A 23,475-nucleotide genomic window follows, 5' to 3' on the forward strand; every position below is an offset into this window, starting at 1 on the left:
TTTGCCTGCAAATCCTATTCTTAAGTGGTAATGGAAAGCTATGTAGCTCATCTGTCCTATCTTCATAAATTTGGACCGGTTTCACTGAAGAGTATTTTCTTAAACACCTTAATTCAACTTAACCCTACCTAAGAAGCTCCCCTATAAGAGACTCTGACAACTTCCTGTCTTTTCATAGGATATTCAAGATCATCTTTCAGGTTAACACCCATGTCTTAACTATTTCACTATTTGAGCTGAGTATCAACTGCAAACATAAAGATTTCCACTGTTTAAGCTTCTTTTAAATTATTTCTGGAAATGTTTGGTAAGTCAGTGCCTTATTCGTAATTGGAATGTTTCCCCCATGACAACTAATTTCATTTGTCATGTTGGCTGGGCTATGGTGCCCATACATGTGGCCAAACATTATTCTGGATGTTTCTGTGAGGGTGTTTTGGATGAGATTAACATTTAGATCAGTGGACTTGGAGTAAAGCAGATTGTCCTCTATGTGTGTGGGCTTCATTCAATCAGTTAAATAAAACAAGAGTGACCACCTCCTCCCCGTAAACAAGGGGCAATTCTGCCAGCAGACATTCTTTGGACTTGAACAGCAGCAATGGCTCTTCCCTGGGACCCAGCCTGCCAGCCCTATCCTTCCAGAAGATTTTGAACTTGCCTGCCTCCATAATTATGTGAGCCAATTTTAAAAAAGTAAATGTCTTTCTGTATATAATTTACACCTCCTAATGGTTGTGTTTCTGTGGAGAATCCTAAGTAATACACCCTCGTTCACTATCCAGGTCTTTGAGATAGAAGATTTCATCCGGGCAGAGGAGAGTTGTTGGGAGAGTCTGATTAAAGATCTATAAAAGGAAAGAAAGAAAGGATCCTCTGGAGGTCTAATCCACTACCAGGCAAATGACATGGGAGAATGAATCCCAGGAAGAACTAAAGGAGAGAAGTAGCTTCTTGTGATAGTATGCCAGAAGCGATCTCAGAAATTACATAGGTCTCTGAGAGGGTATCAATAATCAATACAATTTGATTAATTGACATTAAAATATGTTAAAGTTTTATTCTCATGTTCCATTGTGTATTTTTTGTGTATTACTCTGTGCAGTTATTTCATCCAAAACCACAGGGGTCTAACATAGCACCAAACTACATTAAAACCATTTGTATGATATTAGTGTTGACATAGTGCTAGGGTATACAGGTCTACTCTGCTTTTCTATTGTTAATTCCAGTCCTTATTGCTCACGGAAAGCAGTAAAGCTTTCCTTTTCTCATCTGTCCCATAGAGATATGCCTAGTTTATGCAATGAATGGGTTTTTGCAAAGGTATGTATGTGATGCATACCTTTGTAAATTGCTTTATATTTTGAAGACACATTAGAGGAATTGGCTATTTCACTTGATCTTAGCCAAAGAAACTTTTCAAGTATCTCATTTCTTAATGTCATAAGTCATGCTGATTCAAGACCATGACATCTCCCTGATGTAACTTAAGAAGTTCTATTTTTTGCTTTAGAGGTTTAATTAATGTTAAAATAAAACTATACCTAATAACATTCATTTGCCTGAAAGAGTTTTTGTAGAATGCCTAAACTACCAGAAAGTAGTTTAATGTCGCAAATAAATGCCAAGTTGTTCAAATCGCACTGATCGACAACTTCGTTAGGTATAAATGTCACTATTATCCCTACTGTCCTGCATTTTTTTAGGAAGAAAACATTCACACGGTGAAGGGAATCAGAATCTACTTTTATGTCCCTAGAGTTATAAACATTTGTATCAAAATATTTACATTTATAGTATATGAAATATCAATCTATTAAAGGAGAAGCCAAATACAGTACTAGAACAACCCACCAATGTAATGCAAATTACATGAGACATAAATGTCACAGAAATAAAGTAAAAGACAAGGGAATACATGGTTCACTCCAGTCATAGTTTGACTTTTCAACATAATGCGAGTATCTCTTTTGAGTATATCTGATATGTAAGTATGCTTCTGCACATAAGACAGCCTTCTATAATCATGTGATAATTAAATCATATTTAAAAGTTCATCATTCCACAGTTCCTGCTTGCCATCTCTCTACTCCCAGCCCATGTAATCTGGTGGCCTCAATATTCCCTTAACCAGAATGAACATAGAGCAATATATTTAGTCATAGTCCTTTTACATAAATACCAGCAATCATGGCATGACAACTCCCCAGAAAGGAAAAGTGTGTAAGAAATGGGGTAAGGAGAGAGGTGGGAGAAGGAAAAGTAGGCAAGATGTCTCACATTCCCCCTGGGGTAGATCTTCTCTGGTAATAAAGGAAGTGTCTTCCCAAAATGACCCCTTTAGACAGAATCTGAGATGGTTTGAAATAGCTGCTCCAGGCCAGAGCAATGCCTGCTTCCCCAGGAATAATATACATCCTCTAAGTCCTATATAGAAATGCTCCTACGGCAACAGACAGCCCAATTGCCAACTGACTGGGAACCACAGGAGTTTTTGCTTTTTATTTTTTCTCTTAAAGAAAATATGTGTCTATCACCTATGTTTTTCTTTGTCTCATGGGAATTTTCTAATTTTCCTGGGAATGCAGGCACTCTGTTCTAATCATGACTGGAATCTAATATGCTTAATACTTTACAATTATATAGCACCTTTCTCCCAAGGATCTATTTGGTTTTGGTTTGTGTGTGTTTTACTAAGCTTCCAGAATTGCCTTGCCTCACTTGTAGGACAGACAGGGCCTCTGAAAGGCAATGGCTCCAGCCCATGTCAGAGAGAGAGCTACCACTGAGCCTAGGAGTTCTGATCCCCAATGCGGATAATTTTTTGTTTTTAGGAAAAACGTTCTCCAAAGTTATAATTTAGAGGAAGAGTAATAAATCATGTTACAAGGAACCATGTCCATCTCTCTCCCAATATATGCTTAAAAGAAACACTGATCGCATGAACAGGGGATCCTAAAAACAACCCTACTATAGCACTGTCACAAGACTGCCCCTTGGTCTCATTATTTGCATGGTGCTTTCACCACAGAACTGGTCATGAGTGGCTACAGAAATGCCAAAAGAGCTGCTTTGGCTTTAAGCAAGAGGCCTAGCAAAGTCCACAACAAGAGTTCTCTGTGAGGGACAGCTGCGTGAGGTCCAGTCTGGGTTCTGACCAGCCTCCAGGCCTTCCCCTGGGAAAAGTCCTCTTTCTTGGTTTAACTCACCCACCAATTTGGCCTTAGGACTCTATGTCTTTCTCCCATTTCATCACAAATACCACTGAGTTCCACAGAGTTAAATATCTGTTCTAAGGAGGGCTAATGGCTCACAGGCCAAAGCCCCCTCCTACCGGCCCTTCAGACTGGAATGTGATGTTCTGCTTTGGGCCAGAAAGGCGGGATGGCTTCCAGGCTTGGCACAGTCAACACAAAAACAAGATCTTTGCTTGCTGGAACTTGTACCGCTATTTTAACTTGATGCAATAGGTCTGAGGACCACAGTGCGAGACCCAGAGTTCAGCCTCAGGAGTGGAGCCAGAGGTGCGACAGCTGGTGGGTCCCCAGGCAGTGTGTGTAACTAAGAACAGCTGGAGGCCAAGTCTGGTGGCTGGAGAGAGGCTCTCCAGCTGAGAGAGTAGCAGAGAGTAGCCAATTACTCCCTCCCTCGGGCAGGGGATCCATGGTAGAGAACCTTCCCAGGAATAGTTTGGATTTCCAGCCTCTCCTACCCTCCTTCCCCTCCCCACCCCCCCTTGGGTTTTCCTGCGTGGTATCTTCCACTTCCCTCCCAGATTCAATGGCTTCCTTCTCCCCACCCCCTGCCCCAGGATCCCCATGAACTCCTTTGGCCTTATTTCTTTCTCAGGACTAGGTAGAGCACACCAATGATAAAACTAAAGCAGAAGCAGATCCAGGTCAGGATGAAGGAGTAGCCATGGTGACTTTTGAAGTAGCTGGTCCCATAACCACCGGCGTAATGATGAGTATAGATGGACACTCCGACCATAATACACAACCCTACAAGAGGGGGGAAAAAAAGGCCTCATTTTTTGTTTTTGTTTTTTTTTCTATTAAAACCAAGAAAAAAGTTGTGTAACTTTTAAAAGATTCAATTTCCCTCATAGTAAAAGGAAATTTCACTGGGAAAATAAAATCTGACTGTTTAGCCCCATAGGATAGTTCTATTGATTGGTCTTGAACCAACCTTGATGGTTGTGTTGATAAAACTAGAGGTGTTTGGGCTCCCATAGCCACACCGGTTTGTGTAGCTACAAGTGCGAAGTAAAACAGAGAACTTCACATCCACCACCCAGCTTTTCCTTCTAGACCCCAGCCTATGTAGGCGGGCTGCCCAGGCTGTGAAACGACACAGCCTTTCACCCAGTTGTGGGTCTTAGGGAAGACCACAGAAGGATGAGAACTTGAACTGCAGCCCGCACTATGGCAGTGGCTTTGTCTAAGGACACCCACCTCCCTGCCCTCAAGAGTCTCCTATACAAGGGCATGCAATGCATGTGGCCCGGCCACTTGGTCGCCCCATCCCCACCCCCCAGGAGCACTAGGTTTAAATAGGGCAGCATGTTTAAAGCACAGGACAGTACTCATTCCAAGCTCCAGCAGGGGTTCTCAAAAAGAGAACAAACAAGCAGAGGAGAAAATTGTCCAATGCAGCCTCACTGAGCTGGGTGCTCCTCTGTCCAAAGTGCCAGGAATGCCCATGGTAAGGCCGCCATACACAGGAGCCCGCCCCCAGGATACTCACAGCACACCAGCATGGTGGCCCCAGAAAGGAAGAAGCGGTTTCCCTTCTCCATGGTGAAGAGCTGGAACACAAAGACCACGAGGGAGATGACAGAGAAGATGATGGAGAGGATCATGAAGGCCTGCACCGCCTTGAGGGCATCTGTGGACACAGGAAGAGAAGAAGAAGGGTATTAGGCAAAGCGGTCCCGGGCAGGGTGCACGTTTCCCTGGCCACCCGAATGTCAGTACTGAACACAGTCCCCTAAGACATACCTTCACTGGCATATGATAGCACGTTATCACAGCCACTAATGGTACAGTTTTTCCAAAGACCGACTGATCCATGTCTATCATCGGAAACCACCCAGACCTGAAACCAAAAAAACAAGCAATGGTTGAAAAGCTGACCCTTTGCTTTGAAAGGAAAAGAAAAAGCAACTCAGATTTGGGTCAGGATCGAATCTTCAGCAACACCCCACACTGAGCCTCAAATAAGGCTAAGCACCCCACCTTTTTGTGGAAATGAGGTCTGACTAAAACAGAAGCCACAGAGGTCCCAAGAGAAAAGGTGGAAGATTGTGTGACTGAAGAAAAATCACACAGTTTCTCTGGGCTTCACATTCCTCCTTACTTAAGAACAACAAAAAGGAAGTGATTAAATCATAGTGGTTTAAAATTCTGAGGTTCTAAAAAGCAGAAACAGAATGAGCAATTGTTGTTAAGTATGTACCATCCATTCGCTCTCTCAAGACCGTTTTAGGGGCGCCTGGGTGGCCCAGTTGGTTAAGCGTCGGCCTTCTACTCAGGTCATGATCTAGGGGTCCTGGGATCCAGCCCCACAGGGGGCTCTCTGCTCAGCGGGGAGTCTGCTCCTCTCTCTCCTTCTGCCCCTCCCCCCTGCTCATGCTTACTCTGTCTCTCTGTCTCTCAAATAAATAAATAAAATCTTTTTAAAAAGACCGTTTCATGTAACAGCCTAAGGGGGTTAGAAAAAAAGAAGAAGGAAAAAACCGCTCAACTGAAGGCAATTAGGAAACGCGGACAACGAAGGAAACAGCAATGAGTCTTGGTGTCAAGAAGCCATTTCCATCTCGGGGTGCCTGGGTGGCTGAGTGGGTTAAAGCCTCTGCCTTCCGCTCAGGTCATGATCCCAGGGTCCTGGGATGGAGCCCTACATCAGGCTCGTTGCTCAGCAGGGAGCCTGCTTCCCCCTCACTCTCTGCCTGCCTGTCTGCCTACTTGTGATCTCTGTCTGTCAAATAAATAAAGTATTAAAAAAAGAAGAAGCCACTTCCATCTAAACGGAAGGACGTGGGGGCCCCTGAACGTAGAAGAGTGACCAACATGTATTCCCCAAGACTTGCTGTGGTGCCAATGTGCCTTCCCACCCTGCCCAACAAAAATACTTACTCTTCCGGAAGACAAGCACCCAGAACACCCGTTAGAATGAGCACTGCTGGAAGGACAGGGCCCAGGATGTGTGAACACCTGCTCTTGATTCAATAAACAACGGTATGCCAAGCCCAGTACTAGGGGCTGATAATTCAGATACTCAGCCCTCTGGGAACCACTGATGCAGTGTGAAGTCACTGACCAGGCTTGTTACCCTGAGAGCCCAGGGGGTTGGGGCCCCGAATGGCTGACCTGCAGTCTGGAGGAGGGCTCACGGGCACCCTTGCTCGTGCCGACCACACCCACCAACTGCAGCAAAACTCTTTTATTTGAACTTCAAAATCCATTTGTCCTGTAACTGAAACAGGGACCCAAACAGATTCTGGAGCCACCGTTTGCCGCCCTATGATGGGTGGCCTTGATTTTTGCGGGCCAGGATTGGTCTTGTCTCTTTCCGAGAAAAGCACAATAAAAGCTACTCTGATGCTACAAACGGCCGCTAGAGGTCAGAGTAGCCCAAGCTTCAGAGATAAACATTTTTGCATTGTTTTGCTAGAGTGAGTGAATTCCGTGCAACCAGGTTAATCTGGCACAGTTCCACCTTCACACGCTCCTGTCGGCTCAGAATTCGAGCGTGTCCATCTGGCAACCAAAGCTTCTCCTCGTCCCTCTCCCCTCCATCCTTCTAATCAGGGTTCCCAGAAGGAAAGGAAGCTCTGCTCTCGCCCGGGGGGAGGGTGGTGGGGTGGTGCCGACGACCGTTCGGCTAGAACAAAGCCTCTCCCTCTCACCGAGGCATCCTGGCTAGCACCCCTGCTTGGAATGCACCCCTCTGCTCCTTCCGCGATTTATCCTCCGCCAAGAAACCCGCCCATCTACCCATCCCCCTCAGCTCCACCTCGGAGAAGGTTCTGCCAGAGACTGAAGAAGCCTCATTGTCTTCTCCAGCCCCTTGCCACCTCCAGCCCTGGCGGGATCCCTTTGGTAGACACCGGCTTTTCTCCTCCTGCTACTTCATTGTTTGAAGTGCCAGTGGGTGTTGGGGTTCTTTTTTTGGTTTTTTGGTTTTTGGGGTGTTTTTCCCCCCACGACTAGACTAAACTGCATATTCCCGAGGGGCAGGGATTGTGGCTCAAACTTCTTTTGTAGTAACTTATGTAAATATTCAGATAACTTCTGGGTGAATGAATGAACAAAAGAACGTATTACTCACGTTGGCAATGGTGCTGACAAATAACATGATGCAAGTGGCGATGTGGACCACAAAGATACTAGCCAGTAATACCAACATCTTGGCTTCTTGATGCCTCGAAGAGCAACCAGAGTTCTGAAAAGAAAAAAGATGGGGGGGGATGGGGGGCGAGGTTACTGTTAGATTCAATCACAACATTCAGCGTTCCCACATGTGTGGACTCTCTGCTAAAATCAGGAGGAGCTGCAATAAAAACCATCACAATTTCATTATAAATTCCCGAAAACATGTTGTTAACCTAGTTTCCTAAATGCCTATTCATCGATTTACATATACCTAAATATAAACATAATTCTGCTTCTCAAATATCTATATACTCACCTCTCTAATAAAGCCCGTTTGGGGGGGGGGGGGACTTTATCACCGTCAATGTTTTATTTTGTTTGTGTTTTAAGAACCAAAATAAGACTTTAATTTTTTTTTAAAGGCCTTTTCACAGCTATCATTTCCAAGTCTCTGTGCAACAATGTCATATAAATTCCCGTTTTCCACTAGGGAAGTGTCCATGGCTCTGTCAAACTGTTCACCCAGAGATATTAATAGAAGTGGATCCCTTCTGCCCAACAGCAGCTTTTACTCGATGCCCATAGACTGAATAGGCTACTAATTTGCTCCCGGGTGAGATACAAAATGTAAAAGCCATAACTTCTGTTATTATAATGCTGCTTGGCAGTCAATAATTATAACAACCTAATTACAGTGTAATGGTCTGATCACCTACTGACTGAATATTTCAGGTTTTTATTGTTGTACCTGAGCCTTTGGGCTGTGTCTGCCTCATAGTATGGACTCTGCTATTATTGGTCTAGGGCATAATGCCGTATTTCCTTTGATGCAGTATGTTGGTTCTGGGGCTTTAGAAGTATGCAGACGGAAACATCACTAAATGAGCCTTCTATTTGTGCATGACATTGACACACCATTCAACCCTGCAGGACGCGGTGGAGAAGATAGGCAAATGCACAAATCACATGGTGGGAGGATTGGGAACGAATACAGATTAAAAATGGGCTTAGGTAAACCACACTGTTCAGCTATCATCTCAGCAGAGAAGAAGGGAGCCCACTGATCATAAAAGAAATCATAAAAAAGAGAGTTCACGGATCATAAAGAAAGTGTGAAGGATGCACATGGAAGTGGGTATTCTGATTTATGTAGCTGCAGAGGGAGGACTCCATTCTCGTGCTCAAGATGCAATGCAGTCTCAAAGGACTTCAAAAGGAAAGAGCTGGAGGTTATTCACACCAGGGTGGATGTGTGGATGTCCCCCCACCTAGGGAGGAGATGGCTGGGCACATCCTGCAATTGTCCCCCTTTTCTCTCACACTCAACCTAATTTAATTGAAGCTTTGAGCCTGCTCGAGCTACTTTCCTATTGTCCTGGGTACTTAGTGGCCAGCACTGATGCAATGGTCTCAACACTTCAAGTGCCTTTTATCTCCTCTTACTTTCCACATCAGGTACTCAAAATCTAGAATGTTCATTAAAAAAAAAAAAAAAAATCTAGTGGCACCTGGGTGGCTCAAAGGGTTAAGCCTCTGCCTTCGGCTCAGGTCATGATCTCGGGGGTCCTCAGATCAAGCACCGCATCAGGCTCTCTGCTCAGCGGAGAGACTGTTTTCCCCTCCCCTTCTGCTGCCTCTCTGCCTGCTTGTGATCTGTTAAATAAATAAATAAAATCTTCAAAAAAATATCTAGAATGTTCTAACGTACACAAAGGGGCCTTGCTCTTTACAGGTCAGGAATGACGGGCACACTGCGGCTTCCACCGTGCATTCCAACCCCTGCCTCCTTTCCCAGTCCCAGCGTTTCCCTCCAACCCAGGCTGCTTTGTAGGGATTTGTCCAACTTCACTGTGAATGACAAAAATCATGGAGTTTATCCTGCCGCCTCAGAGAGAGCTTGGAGATTTCATGCCTGCTGTGAATAATCTCCCCACACATTCAAATTCATTTTTGTTTTCCGAGGGTTCACGCATACCTCCACGATTTTCTGCTTGACTTTAATGCACTGGGAAAAAGAGGTTTATGAATTGAACAGGTTGAGTTAGAATCACCTAGTCATGTCCTTCTGTTCTCCGTGTCCTCCTATATAAAATGGGGGCCATAATGCCCATCACATAGGAAAATAAGAGGGTTATGAACCCTGTTTATGAAACTAGCAATGTCCACCACATGGCAGATACTAATGGGGCTGCTTTGGCTGCTGCTTTATCAGCATTACTATTAGTAACCCGTGAAACTGAGAGTAGCTGTTACCAACATAGCACGTCAGTTAGTCACCGGGCTACCCCATGTTAAGTACAAGTAATGGGATATCTGCTGTGTTCTTCACCGGGCAGTGTATATAAACCATTTTGCCGTTATGCCTAATCCTTGCCCTGTGACTGGGGAGACTTCTAAGAACACACCCTCGGGAATGAGAAGGAGAAAGCTCACTCTTTTCATCCCTGTCCTGGCTGTCTTCCCGACACCCCCAACATTTATACCATCACTAGATCCTGATCAGGGAGTTACAAATATTGCATAACAAGTCATATGTTTAATCCAACTTGGGCTCTATAAATGTCGTTTTTATTCCTTTGGCTTCTAACTGACAAACATCCTCCTAACAGAGGGAAGTGATTGAGGGGCCCAGAATAGAATACAATACGCAAAGTGAGGCCTTTTAAATGAGGTGGGGAAAATGCTGTGAGTTCCCTCCCTTACCTGCTGCTGGGAATTCAGCAGCACTTTCTGTCTCCTTGGGTTGCTATGTAACCCTGCAGAGGAAGTCTCACATTGCTTTGGTCTCTGCTCATCCTCTCCGTTTCGATGACTGGATCATTATTGCCTTCCACACACCATCTTCCTACTGGACCTCACTTTGGGCCATCCACGGCACCCCCCGCCTCTGGATCTCACTCCTGACCTAAAGGGTAATGGCCTTAGGAATGAGAGGTTCTATAGTGCCCTGCTGTGTAGTGTCCCCTGTTTGTCAGGGCCTGGCGCTTCCCCATGTGTATTGCGTGTGCTCTGCTATTACGTCCTGGCCACTTATCCTTCCGACCGGTTGTCTGCAGAGGTTCTCTTTGCCTGACATGAGCAGTGTTTGGTCCCTGGCCTGAACATGGTGCATTTTAACTAGGTGTGCTCTGGTCTGCTTATGAAATGAGACCCACTGCCACTGCCGCAGGAACCAAGGCGAGATCTCACTCCTGATCTAAGCCAAAGCCCCACTGGATCATTATTCCCCTGTCTGGGGCAGGCTGGAGGAATGGGTGAGGTTATAAAGCAAAGAAGTGACTCTCTTTCATCTCAGATTCCTGTGATTGGGACACGTCTGTCCACCAAGGAAAGGAGCAGAATGTCTTAGATTAGCTGGCGCTCTTAGTGTACAGAACGCGTAATTCCCTCTGCCTTTGGCCGAAGCATCCCACTAGAAGTAGGGGCTGTTTAACTGGAGTTAGCTCATAATGCATCTACTTTCTCCATCTTTTCACTGCCCTTCATTTGCCAGGTTCCATTAGTGTCACCTATTGTCAGCTTAGACGGGCTTTTATTGTTTTCAGTGGGCCCCCAACACATCTGAAAACAGAACAAACTATTCTCTTCCATTTCTGACCTGGATTATCCCCCATTACCCAGTCCCTATGCTAGAGAGCCCCCCAGCAGAGAAACCCTCAGCCAAATGTAGGGTAGAAGGGCAGATCTTGATATCCTTATAGACAACCATGAGAGCTACCCAGTGCGTGAATGTCTGGAGATCTACCCAATAGCAGAGCATAATGGGAATAATAACAGAAGGTCTCGGGCTCTTGAAACTTCCACCCACCCACTACTTGCAGTGTAGCTTGCAGGGGGACTGATTCCTTATCCTGGTGTGTATCTTGTGTCATAAAAAAGCACTGAAAAGAGACCATTTCTGAATATCCATATCATTGGAGGTATTGGCTGCTACAACTTTCTTTCTTGGCAATTTGTTTCACTAAAACAGTAAGTGGCTTCTTCCTCACATCTCTCTAAAATGTTCTGGAGAGCACCCTCCGTGGAAAGCAAATCCTTAGTCCCAGCTGGGCAGCTCACACCAGAGAGTACAAAATAACAGCATTGCAATCTTGGACAATTAGGTGCCATGCCTGCCCCTCAGAGCATTTGGTGCACTGGGCGGTCCCAAAGTTTGTTAGCTGGTTGCTGGGAACTTGGGAACTCCCATAACATTACATATGGTACCTTAACTCTCAGACCCAAGCCCACAGAGCTAGGCCAATCACAGTGTTCTCGAAGGATAGGACATCCACTGACTGTTCTATGTGAGGTGCCGGGAACACATTTCTCCACCCATCACTGTAAGCAGAGTAGGACATCTGGGGATTGGGGTACTCAGCGCTATCAAGGCATTGAGTGCAAAGCTGAGAAAAGTATGGGAAGCATGAATGTTGACTCTAGAGAGAAGTTGAGTGTTAAGAGAAAAGGAAGTAAGAGATTTAGAGCCACACATCAGCTCTCTAATATCCCTTTTCTGTTGTTCTTTCTTCCAAATGGGCAGGCCAGCCAGCTTCCTTCCACCACCACCATCTTTTTCTGTTGACCATCCTTCCCCTTTTCTTCTCCACTGCCCAGCCCACAGAGGAGCTGCAGTCTCTTTAAGCTCCTAGTCCCGATGCAAACCTCACAACCACTAACTATTCTAGATTTGGATTAAGCTCTTTGCTAAAAGAAAATTATTACAGTTAGTGGAAATGACCTTGAGAATTACAAGTGCTGATGATTGGAGGAATAAATGACTAATTAATGTGGGGTGGGGGTCGGAGAGATTACTGTCCTCTCTAGTTGTCTCCATTTACTTAAATCTTTCTTGGTTTCTTGCCTTCCTCTTACGCCTTCCTTCTCCCCTAAAATATGAAAGAATCAAAGGAACATAGCTCTGAGACTACTTTGCATTGCCTCTTTGCCTTTGCTTTTAGGGTGCTCTAGCCACAAGAAATCAATCAGGCCCCTGTGAACACCTTTTCTTTTCTGATGAGTACCTAATACTGCAGAGACTTTGAGGATAATTGACTTCTGAAGATGCAGTAGGGGAGTTTAGATATTCGTAATTTGGATCCATGGTTATTAAGCTAGGGTCAGATAACTTCCTCCTGCTATGGAGTATGCGTATTTATTCAACCCCTGGCCTCAGAGTCTGGGGGAAACAGTTCTTTAAGGGTGGTCTAAGTCACAGTAATTGGGAACAATACAACAGAACAGAACAATCAAAAACCCCTCTTCTCCAGCAAAGGAAATGGTGGAAATCCTGGGCTTGACTCACTGAAGAACTAGCCTGAACCTGGGCGTGTAACATAATCAGAAACGGGGGTGGAGGGTGGGGAGGGCAGGGGCTGCCTGAGCAGAGGGGAGTCTCGCAGAGCTCAAATGTCCATGAATCATTTGCGAGTGGGTGAGAGTCTCCCAGACAAAGGCACAGTGGAGGCATCTTCTACCAGATGGTGCAAGAACGCTTTCTGAGAGCATGTGAATCGGCTGGCTAGCTAGAAGATGGTTTAGTCATTTTCCTGACCGCCTTGGATAACCCCGTCTTCTCTTGGGAGAAGACAGTACTAATGGTCAGCTGCCAAACCCCCCATCTCTCCTTCCTCTCATCCCAGTTTTATTGCCCAAAGCAAGTCAGGTCATGAGATCTTCCTCCAGTATCTACCCCGCATCTATTCCTTACTTCCTGCTCATGTTGTCCTTGCCCGGTTCAGATCCTAGCCTGGACCACAGCGTCAGGCCCTGGCATGATCCTCCTTCCGAGCTCCTCCCTCTCCGACATATCCCCCGCACCACTGCATTATACGACCTTATTACTCCTCTGCTCAAAATCCTCCAAACACCTCACCACCCCTCCCACTCATCACTGAGAAAGAGGCTCCAAACACCTTACTCTGGCCCTGGAAATCCTGAGAATATGGTCTCCAAAGAAAAAGCCCTGTTTTTAAAATGCCCTTCTTCCGGGAACTACCTATCGAACGTTTTTCAAAAAAGCTCAAATCCTGCCTCCTCTAGGAAGCCTTCCTAACCTACACAGTTCAGAAGTACTCATTTTCCCCACCACGCTCTAGTCCTTACATAGCCTTTTATTAAAATCCCTAGTGGCAGCCTGTCTGGTAACAGAATTACTTACAGAATTATTTGGCTCCCCATCTCCTAAAGCTCTACTTTTCTGAAGGAAGAGTCTTATCTCTGACAGGTACCAAGTAAACTTCCATTCAGTGAGCAAATAAATGTTACTAGGAAGGCAATTTTTTTTTCTTACATACATGAACTTTAGTCCTTTCTAATTTTTAGAAGTTACTTATACACTACTATAGCTATGTATTGAGCATCTTATCACATGCAAACTCTGTGTTACATATTGCTATATAAATATCTTTGTAAACATATGAATATTTCCTGAGTAACTCTGACATTTGAATATGCAAGGGTATATATGTGTTTGCTGCCTTTTATTTAAGAGGAAATAAGTAGATACAAAGAAAATATCTTACATTTCTAAACACTAACTTGTCCACAGGTTTAACTTTTCTCTTTAAGTTATAAATCTCTGGACTGAGAAGAGGGGCCTTAAAATTCCTCCCTAATATATGAACCTCAACTACAAACCTACATCACAGAACTATCTGAGCCATGCTTAAACTCCTCCTGTGACAGGGAGCTCACTACTTGCCAAGACGCTCCCATTAGGAAGTCCTTCTGACAACACATTAGAATCTGCTCTTGGCAACTACGACCCCTGATCTTAGTTCTACCCTTAATCTAAAGCGGCCTCTTCAGACCTCTTCTAGAACGGCTACCTTTGCAGCAGAGCTCTCAGGCTACCAGAGAACTAGCCAAAGGACACCATCTAAGATCCCCAAAACTCAATCACGTCATAACACAGTCTTCATTTTATTCAACTGTAAACACGATTCTGTCTTTTCATTGATTTATGTTTTCCCAGTTAGGAAATCTCCATCTCTATCTGGAAACTGCAAACCTTGAAGAAAGCTGCCTCATGCCATCTGACGAACGACAGACGTGGTGTTTCCTGCAAGGCACAGAGAAGATGAAAGACAAAGCTGCCCCTGGTCAGATGATCTCCGGGAGTCAGCCCCCACCTCTGTGTCATCTCCCCATCCGGATGCCCAGTGGCTGCCACTTCTCCTTTCTACCCTCTATGCACCAGTATCATTCTGCTTTGGTCGGTTTGTTTTGATGTGTTTGTGTCCCATGGAGGATGATTTGGGTTGGCAAAGTGGACGTCCATTTAACACAAAAGCAGAAAAGGAAACACTCTCTTTTGGGAGCAGTCAGAGAGGATGTATCCGGAGGAGGAAAAGGCTGGGATGAAAAGCAGGTTGAGTGGATGAGACCTTGGATGAGCTCTTCTGGCCATTGTTATTGTTGTTTTATGTCAGGCGTACTTTCCATTCTAAATATTGTTTTTACGTAGGGGTGGGAGAGGGGAATGTTAATTTCTCCGTGGGAACCATGGGGAGAGAAAGGATCCCAAAGGACCGTTTCCTCTGCCTCTGGATATCTGATGTTTGGTGTGGAAGGAAAGAATTTCAGGTTGTCCCTCAATATACCCACGTTATTCTGAGGCCTGATGTTTTCATGTGCAAGGCAGGTTGTATGACCAGGAGAAACATCAGGAATCGATCCACAAAAGTAACTACATGCTCCAGAGAAAACAACTATGTTTTCATGGTCTTGGGGGGAAAGGGAGTTCCATTTCCCAAATGTGGTCTGGCCATAATAAGTGAGGGTTCTTCTAGAAAGAGTAGGGTGTGTCTGACACTGGTGTAAAGGGGCACAGACTCTTGCATAGTTAGGGATGAAGAACCGGGGGATCGGGTGGGGTAGCAAGCACGCTATTAAAAAAATAAAAAAAAAATTTTTAAAAAGGGAAGGAAGGAAGGGAGGATAGTAGGAGGGAGGGAGGAAGGGGGGAGAAAGAATAGAAAAGAGAAGAGAAGAGAAGAAAAGAAAAAAGAGAAGAGGGAGGAAGGGAGGGACAGGAGCACCTATTAGACAAAATCTCAAACAAACTTTGCCTCTGAGGAACTGCTGACCCTGGGAAAACCCCTCTCCCTCCAGCTGGTGGCTTCTACAGAGATAGGTATACAGTGGTAGAGCATGGGTTCCGGGTTCAAATCCTGATGACACAACTTTTTTTTTTTTTTTTTTTTAAGTTTCAGTGTCGTTGAGGTATACTGGACATATTAAAATTGCCAGATACTTAACGTGTACACGGAGGTGATTTGTTGATTGACTACGACACTTCTTAATTGGGATCTATAGACCTCAGAGGGCTCGTGTGAGGACTCGTGCCTGATGCAAAGGCTATATAGAGTTGTCGGTTTTCTTTGTGGTACTTGATGTCCAATGAGGCTCGGACGGCAGAGTGGGGCTGTAAGCTTCTCTGGCCGAATCTGAGGACCAGCGACTGCCGAGGGCAAAGAGGAGCATGAATCTTGTTTTCGCAAACGCTCCTAAAGAGAGTAACCCTTCTTTTTTCTTTCTCTCTCTCTCTCTCTCTCTCTCTCTCTCTCTCTCTCTCTCTCTCATTTCCCCTTGTCCTCCTTCCCGTCCAAGGAGGGGGTGGATCTGGCAACATTTGCAAAGGCTCGGGCCAGCCCGGGGCGCGTTGCCGGGGCGGGCCCACGCCCCCAGACCGCAGCTGGCCGGGCCCCTGGGCGATGTCCCCCGGTGCGGACAGAAGCTGCAGCTGTCTCTGCTTCTGACAAAAGAGGAGTGTTTTGGCAACCAGAACGTCTTCAAGGGCGGGGTTGCCCGGACGGTAACTCGGTAACTCGGGTTTGGGACGAAAATCAAGGTGTGGCCCGGCCCCGCGGCGCTGGGGCGGGTCGCCAGTAGGTGGCGGCAACACGCCGTCCCCGGCCCAGCCCGCCGAGCCCGCCGAGCCGCGAGCGACGCCGCCTGCCCCGGAGGCCGGCCAGGGCGCGGGGTGGGCCGCCGGGGGTCTCAGTCTTTTTTTGGTTGGGGGTGGGGGGCCGCTGGGTTCTTTAGGGGTCGAGACGCATCGAGGTGCTTTACCCCGATCCCTGAACAAAGGCAGAAATGCACTTTCCCCAGAGCTCCCAGATTCTGGCTCTGGTTCCCCAGAGCCAGAATCCGAACAGAAGCCCACCCTCTCCCCTTCCAGCATCTTCTCTCTCCCGGATTCGTCGCAGGGTTCGGCAGACGTTCTAGAACTTCTCCCAGAGCTCCTCTTCGCTCTGTTCCTTCCCCCCACCCTCCCAACCCTCCACCCCCGCTCCTAGTTAATCAGAGGGTCAGCCGGGCCCCTCCAAACGGTGCGGACGGGGGCTCCTGTTTCCTGTCCTACCGAGGAGGCGGCCCACCAGCAGAGTCAGCTCTGCGAGGCCCCCCGGAACGCCCACACCAGAACCCCGCGCTGCGAGCCCTGAGACAGGCTTCCAACATTCCATCCTGGTCCCCGCCCCGCGGCGCCCCGGGTCCCTTCCCCACCAAAGCCACATCCGGCAAAGGGAAGCGGGAACACACCCACCAGCCCAACTCACGGTTTCTGGGGTTGAAAAACCTCTCCAGTGTCCCAGCCCCAGCCCCCTAGGGAAGGGTCTTTGATTATTTGAATGAAGCCAAAGGACCAAGGACCTCATTTTGCTCTTCTATCTGATCTGACCCTTCTGAAAAGAGGGAAAACGTCAGGGGTGATCACTGCCCTGTTGGTATAAAATACTCAGTGGAAATTCAAATGACACCAAGCCTGTATTGAGCCATATTTGTTGCTTGACAGCACCCCCCCCCCACCTTTGAGGGGATAAATAACAGAATATTTGGCCCTAAGGACTGTTCTGAAACAGTTGGGGTGGGTGGTCCCCAGACAAGAAGGGAAGGAAATAAGGGGCACCTAGGTGGTTAAGTTTCCGCCTCTTGATCTCAGCTCAGGTCTTGATCTCAGGGTCCTGAGTTCAAGCCCCATGCCGGGCTCCACCCTGGGCATGAAAGAAAAGGAGGAAGCAAATAGGAATGGAATCCTCCTCACACTTCTCCCTTGCTCTTTGGCCTTTTCCCTGTCTTTCTCTTTCCACTTCACTCTTTCTCCCTCTTTCTAAAAGCTTTCCTGTGGCGCCTTTCCTCTCCCTCAAAACAGAGGCCTAAGGAAATGCGGGTCTTGCACTTGCTCCCTCCTCACCTCGCCTCCCATGCTTACCTCCACACCTTCACAGCCGCACCCTCCCGCTGAGCTGCAGGATCCCAGATCAGAGGGTGGAGGTCCCTCTCCCAAGACCAGCTCTGTTTCTCCCTGAACCTGGTTTGGTTACCGGTTAATCTCTTGCTCTGGTCAGTGTCTTAACAGGGTTACAGAGATGTTTCATTACTCAAACCTCTTCCCTGTCTTCCCAAGCTGGGTGAATGCTCATTGCTATCTGATGATAAGGCCTAAGGATTCTCAGAGTGGGTAAGCAGATGAGGCTGCCCAGACCCTCAATCTTCCCTAAAATGCCCTTCAATGCAACACGATGCCTCGTTTAACTTTTCTACCAGTTTTTATGGATTACACCATTAGCACGAGCCTAGGGATTTCCAAAACAGGACTATAACATCTTAGAACGCTAGAATTTCAGAGCCACAAGGGGCCTTGGAGACCACCAAGTTCACTTCCCTCAGTCAAGAAGACAGGTAACTTGCCCATAGTTCTAGGGCAGAGTTGGTCTGAGACCACAACCCTCTAGCTCCCTGTTCAGTTACTCCACATCAGCCCTAAGATTCTTGCCCCCACTTTCAACCACTGTGCCTGCGTTTTCAATTTTAAGGACCACATTTGAACCTCATTTGAAGGACCTCATTTGAACCTCAGAGAATTCATAAACAGACTCCAGAACTACAAAAGCTGCCATATCCCTATAAAACCAAAGGCACCAAGAGCAGAGGAGTCCATTTTAGTTCCAAGGAAATGCCCATATCCAAAACAGGGAAGAAAACGCTGACCCAGAGATTTTTAAAAAGGAAGAGAGAGAACAGCAAACTTCACAAGGGCTTGTACTTTTATCTTTGTGCTTCTGTGTCAGTGGATCTCCCAGTTAAATTAAGAGAAATTATTTTTACCCAGTCAGGGCACCTGGGACTGAAGTGTTATAAGAGTGGTCGCACGACATTTGTGTTTGGGAGGTGGGGTATGGTGAATTCAAGAAAACTAATTGGAACCCTACTTGGGCTCCCTTGATTACTAAATAGCAATTCGGGATCATCTAAGCAGAACCAGAAAGAGTATTGGAAAGGAGAATTTTATTTTTTAAGATTTTATTTATTTATTTGTGAGAGAGTGAGAGAGCGAAAGAGTGAGCACAGGCAGGCGGAATGGCAGGCAGAGGCAGAGGGAGAAGCAGGCTTCCCCGCCAAGCAAGGAGCCCAATATGGGACTCGATCCCAAGATGCTGGAATCATGACCCAAGCCGAAGGCAGCAGCTTAACCAACTGAGCCACCCAGGTGTCCCGGAAAGGAGAAATTTATGGTCAGAAAGTTTCAGATCTACACCGGCTGAAGCTGATGAGCTTTTCCCGAGGGCTGTCATCCATCTTGCAAGCCAGCAATTAGCCCGGGGTTACAATGGATTGGCAACTTGTTCCTGTAGTTCTCGTGACAGGTGGTAGCAATGTGAAGGTGTGAGCTACAAGAACTATAAACCGAGTTATGGGATCACCGGAACAGGGCTGGGTTAGATGCCTGTGCTTCTGGTTTTGGACTCATTTAACCATGACCTCGTGGGTAGCAACTGGGTGTGTCCTTCTGAGAATGGACATCCAAGAGTCCCAAATATCTCCAAGCTTTTGTGTCAGGCATCCGGTAAGTTAAAGAAGAAACCATATTCATGTGTTTAGAAAATGAAATACCTTAGAATCCCATCATGTGGGTATAGCTGTCTAGATATATAATTTGAAAGCTTTAAAAATGCTTCCTGTTCTTTTTGAGTCTTAGGTCATAATAACTGTGCCCATCCATCAAGTTTTACCCATGAAATATTAATTAAGGGTTCAATGTTTAGAAGATAAGGGGAACTGGGAAGAGCAACAACGAAAACGGAATAGAGAATTTCTGTGTACCGAGGACTGCAGACCTAAAAACAAAGTATAAAAGTTACAGAGAAGCCAGCTGGGCTGGATTTAAGATTTTCTAATAATTAGAGCTGTCCAGCAACATGGGGCGGCAGGGGGGGGGGGCACGGCATGGAGGTGGGGAGCATGGAGACGCACTCTGAGGTAGGAAGCCCCCCTACTCTGGATATTTTAAGGACATGCAAAATGGCCATCTGTCCAAGGTGGTGTTAAAATAGGATTTCTGCATATGGTGGGAGAATGAATGAATTGATCTTTCAAACTGAGAATCCCTCCCAAACTGAGAATTTGGTGTACAAAATTAAAGATAGAACATATCTTTATACGAAAACATAGAACATATCTAAATATGCCTTGTGCCCTTTTCTGTGACCATTTTTCAGATCTGCTCCCCAGTCAGGCTCTGAGGAGTCTACAGAGTAGCATTTTGTTTCGTCTGAAAGCCTTCTAGGGCTCTGACTGCGCTCTCTCCATTGACCCCAGATCATCTGGCCTAAATGAAAGGACCCAGAGCCCGCCCCCGCCCCCCGACCAAGCCAAGGGGCTCTGCAACCCCAGGTGGTCTTTATAGAGCCCACTCCCACGGGCACCCCCAGGTCTGGATAGCCGCCTGGAACTGGATGGGAATGGGCCTAAGGGGGTTGCTGGAGGGGAAGCAGGAAGAGTTGGGAAAGTCACAGTCTTCCTGGTCAGTGGAAGGGATGTGCCCTCCGCTCCCTCAGAGATGTGCCCTATCCTCCTGGGAGGTAGCCAGCCCCCATTCTGGGATGTAGCTTGCTCTGGGCTGGCCCTTGATGGCCTTCTGCCAACTCCCAGGACAATTTAGTGCCCTCAAACAATGTAAAATCTGGGGGGTCCTCTGACCAGGATGCCAGACCGGATGGCCTGCCGCCCTCCAGACAGCACTCCACCCCCCGCCCCATTCTTCAGTCTGTGGCAGAATCCAGTGGGCCTCTGAGGGTGGGAGGGGAAAAATAGCCCTCACATTTCAGGATTTTCAAAGACTTGCAGCTGAAATTCAGAAAAACTCCTGCCTCTAAGGAGCTCCCTCACTCTTTCTTTCTTTCTTTTTTTTTTTTTTTTTTAAGTTTTTATTTATTTACTTGACAGAGATCACAAGTAGGCAGAGAGGCAGGCAGAGAGAGAGAGAAGAGAGCAGGCTCCCCTCTGAGCAGAGAGCCCGATGCGGGACTCGATCCCAGGACCCTGGGATCATGACCTGAGCTGAGGGCAGAGGCTTAACCCACTGAGCCACCCAGGTGCCCCTCCCTCACTCTTTCTTTTTGGAGGCAGCGGGGAAAGCGGGAATTAGAACGGCATTTTCAAAATTGTCCTCAAGCTCCAGGAAATACCATTTATCATAGTGTCTTTTCTCACTTCTAGAACTACAGTGTAATGGGAAATGCTGCACAAAAAATGCAATTCGGATGGTCTACACCCGCAGATTTCTCAGCGTTTTCTTTCTGCTGACCGCTGAAGTATTGCCTATAGTTTAAAATTGAACAAGAAGTACAAGATTTGTACTAGATTCATGGAACACCATTACTACCGACTCTAATAATGGTTTCCCTTAATCCACAGCCATGTAATCTGGAAATAATAAACATTTTAAGCAAATGTGGGAGTTCCCTGCATCTTGAAAAGTTTCCCTTGCACTTAGTTAATCATCCCCTCGAGGGCGGTTTTACGAGGCGTCTTGTCTGTGCAATGTACACGGGCTGATTACATTTAAATCTTCTCTTCCAACCAACGGCATTTCTGAAGGAAAAACCTAATTTCATCAGACAAGCTGAATCCTGTCATTTTCCTTGGCTTGTTTATGTAGGGAGAAAATAAAACCAGTCTCTATGTCGAAATGGGCCACACCTCAACCAAAACGTTAACCCAAAACAAAACAAAACAAAAAGCAAATAGAAATCACCCATCCTCCTTTCTCTAGATTGACTTTATGATTAGCATGAGTGTTTGCATTTGCACAACCGCATTTTGGAAGAGTGAGAAGATAAATGGTCCAAGACAATCACTGACTTCCATCAGGAAAAATCTCACCCAAAAAATCAGTTTATTATTGCTAAGATGGCATCTTTTCACTCAGCTCTAAAATTCCTAGGGTGGAAGCACAAAGCCATTCAACTTTTTTTTTTTTTTTTTTTTTTTAAGCAGGAACAGATGAAGTTCCCCAACCCCACCCTCTCCTCCCTGTTTCCCTCCTGCCTCTTCCCATGCTCTACATCTGGGAAGGAGAGAAGGAGCTCTGGTCTGGATTCCCCATCAGGCTGACTTGCACCAAATGAAACTCTCCCACATTTTATTTGAAACACCAGTTGAAACCCCCCTCCCCCGCCTCTGTTTTCTTTAAAAAGCCCCACCCCCTCCTCCCACCTTGAAGGGAGAAGTAAAACTGATATTTAAACAAAAGTGAATGAAAAAGCTGAAAGACCCCTTTGTCTAAGCAACAGCAAGAGTGCACTAAAAAGCACCTATTGATCCATCATCCAAAAAAGATCAGCAAACGATGGACAAGAGAGACAACTTAAACCCTGAATGCATCTGAATCAAAACAGCCAACCTGGAAAACATCTGGCAAGTCCTTTCAAAGGTATGCAGTGTTTCCTCCGTGAAGAATCCCTTATCCTGGTGTGTTCCAAAGTCCTTGCTCCCTGCTCCCAAGCCAGAAACCAGTAACTGCAAAACGTAATCACGGCCCAGGCCCGCCGATTTCCCCGGGGCTCCCAACTCCCCCTGTCAAAAGGCATTTTCCCGAAACTCACAGAAAAAGTGATCTGGGTATCCACTTGTAGCCAGAAGTTTCAAGAATTCAATCCAGAGGATTACAGGAAGAAAAAAGCACAAGAAAAAAATAAAAAAGCAAGACTTAGATGACAAGGTCAGGAGAAGGAGAACAGAGAAGGAAAGAGAAAGTTCGCTGAGCTTCCCAGCGGCGCTGGAAGGTATCCTACCTGAGGATTCCGGAGACAGAAGCGCCCTGAGTAGCAGGAGCTGGTGGCTGCCCGGTCCGCTCTTCTGGAGGTATGTGACCGCAGTGAGGGGAGGGACCTGCTTCCCGGGGTTATAAGTTTCCAGCGCTGGTGTGCTGGGGTGTGTGATGGGCGGTTTCTTTTCACTCTGTTTTAAAGGAGTTTCTATGAATCAGTCTGACTTAAAAAAAAAAAAAAAAAAAAAGATTTGTTGGTAAGTTACGCCCTGCTAGGTTGGCAGCTGGTCAAGAGAGGCTGGGAGTGAGCCATCAATTCAAAGAAGCCTGTTTAGGCTCTCTCTGACTCACACATACAGACCACAGTGGAAAAAGGAGTGACATTGCTTCAAATGAGTAATAGAAGTCACACAAATAGATCTGTTTACCGAAGCCCATTCCTCCTCATCGAAAAAGAGACTTGGTTACCATGGGCAAAGCCAAAACACAAGTTCTCTGTCAGAAGGTTCATCTGGGGAAGGGGACACAAAGGGACACGGCCCTGCCCCCTGAAATCCTAGCTAATCATCCAAGGAGATCCCCATCTGTCCTCCCCCACCTAAGGCATCCGTGGCTGCCCACTGTCATGAACAAGCAGATTGATTTTTTCTTTGCTTTCCTGCCTTACCCCTGTGCAGCCGTGACTTGAGACCTGGGAAACAGGAGAGCACACACAGAGAGCTCTTGTAACCCAGCCTCTGACTGATGGAGCACAGGCTAAAGCGCAGGCTGGCCTTTAATTATACTCTGATTGAATGCCCCTGTGGACTCCTCACATTCGGGAGCTAGTCCCCTGCTGAAGGACTTTGCTCTCTGATCTCCATATAATAATCATCTGGACCTTGCTCCATAGTTGAGCTTCACCAGAAGGGGCCCTGGAAGTCACCTAACCCCACAGCCCCGGCAGCAGTCCCTGAAAATGAGAGCTCAGATGCTGGAGGTCAAGCCCGCTCTCCATTTACTTGGCTATGTGGCTGTGGACAAACGGACCTCCCTAGGCCAGTCGCCTTGTGCATCCAATGG

The 23,475-nt window shown here is 46.5% G+C and overlaps 1 protein-coding gene and 1 long non-coding RNA gene across 3 annotated transcripts; one reads left to right on the forward strand and one right to left on the reverse strand.

The window, feature by feature from the left end:
• Positions 1-1,728: 1,728 nt before the first annotated feature.
• EMP1 (epithelial membrane protein 1) lies at positions 1,729-22,611 on the reverse strand. Of its 2 annotated transcripts, XM_059186010.1 has the most exons (6): positions 22,439-22,611; positions 22,250-22,272; positions 7,336-7,449; positions 5,004-5,100; positions 4,750-4,890; positions 1,729-4,004 (listed from the first exon to the last, which is right to left on the reverse strand). In XM_059186010.1, the coding sequence occupies exons 3-6, from the start codon at positions 7,411-7,413 to the stop codon at positions 3,838-3,840; spliced, it is 483 nt and encodes a 160-aa protein (XP_059041993.1). In that variant the 5' UTR covers positions 7,414-7,449; positions 22,250-22,272; positions 22,439-22,611; the 3' UTR covers positions 1,729-3,837. The 2 variants fall into 2 exon arrangements, with proteins under 2 accessions (XP_059041993.1, XP_059041992.1); XM_059186009.1 differs by lacking the exon at positions 22,250-22,272 and having other exon boundaries at positions 22,439-22,610.
• On the forward strand, positions 15,991-21,097 carry LOC131839016 (uncharacterized). The gene is made up of 2 exons (XR_009356775.1): positions 15,991-16,184; positions 20,862-21,097. It is a non-coding gene; the product is annotated as an uncharacterized LOC131839016 (long non-coding RNA).
• Positions 22,612-23,475: the final 864 nt, after the last annotated feature.

This window comes from Mustela lutreola, chromosome 8 (genome assembly GCF_030435805.1).
Source record: "Mustela lutreola isolate mMusLut2 chromosome 8, mMusLut2.pri, whole genome shotgun sequence".
NCBI classification, from domain to species: domain Eukaryota; kingdom Metazoa; phylum Chordata; class Mammalia; order Carnivora; family Mustelidae; genus Mustela; species Mustela lutreola.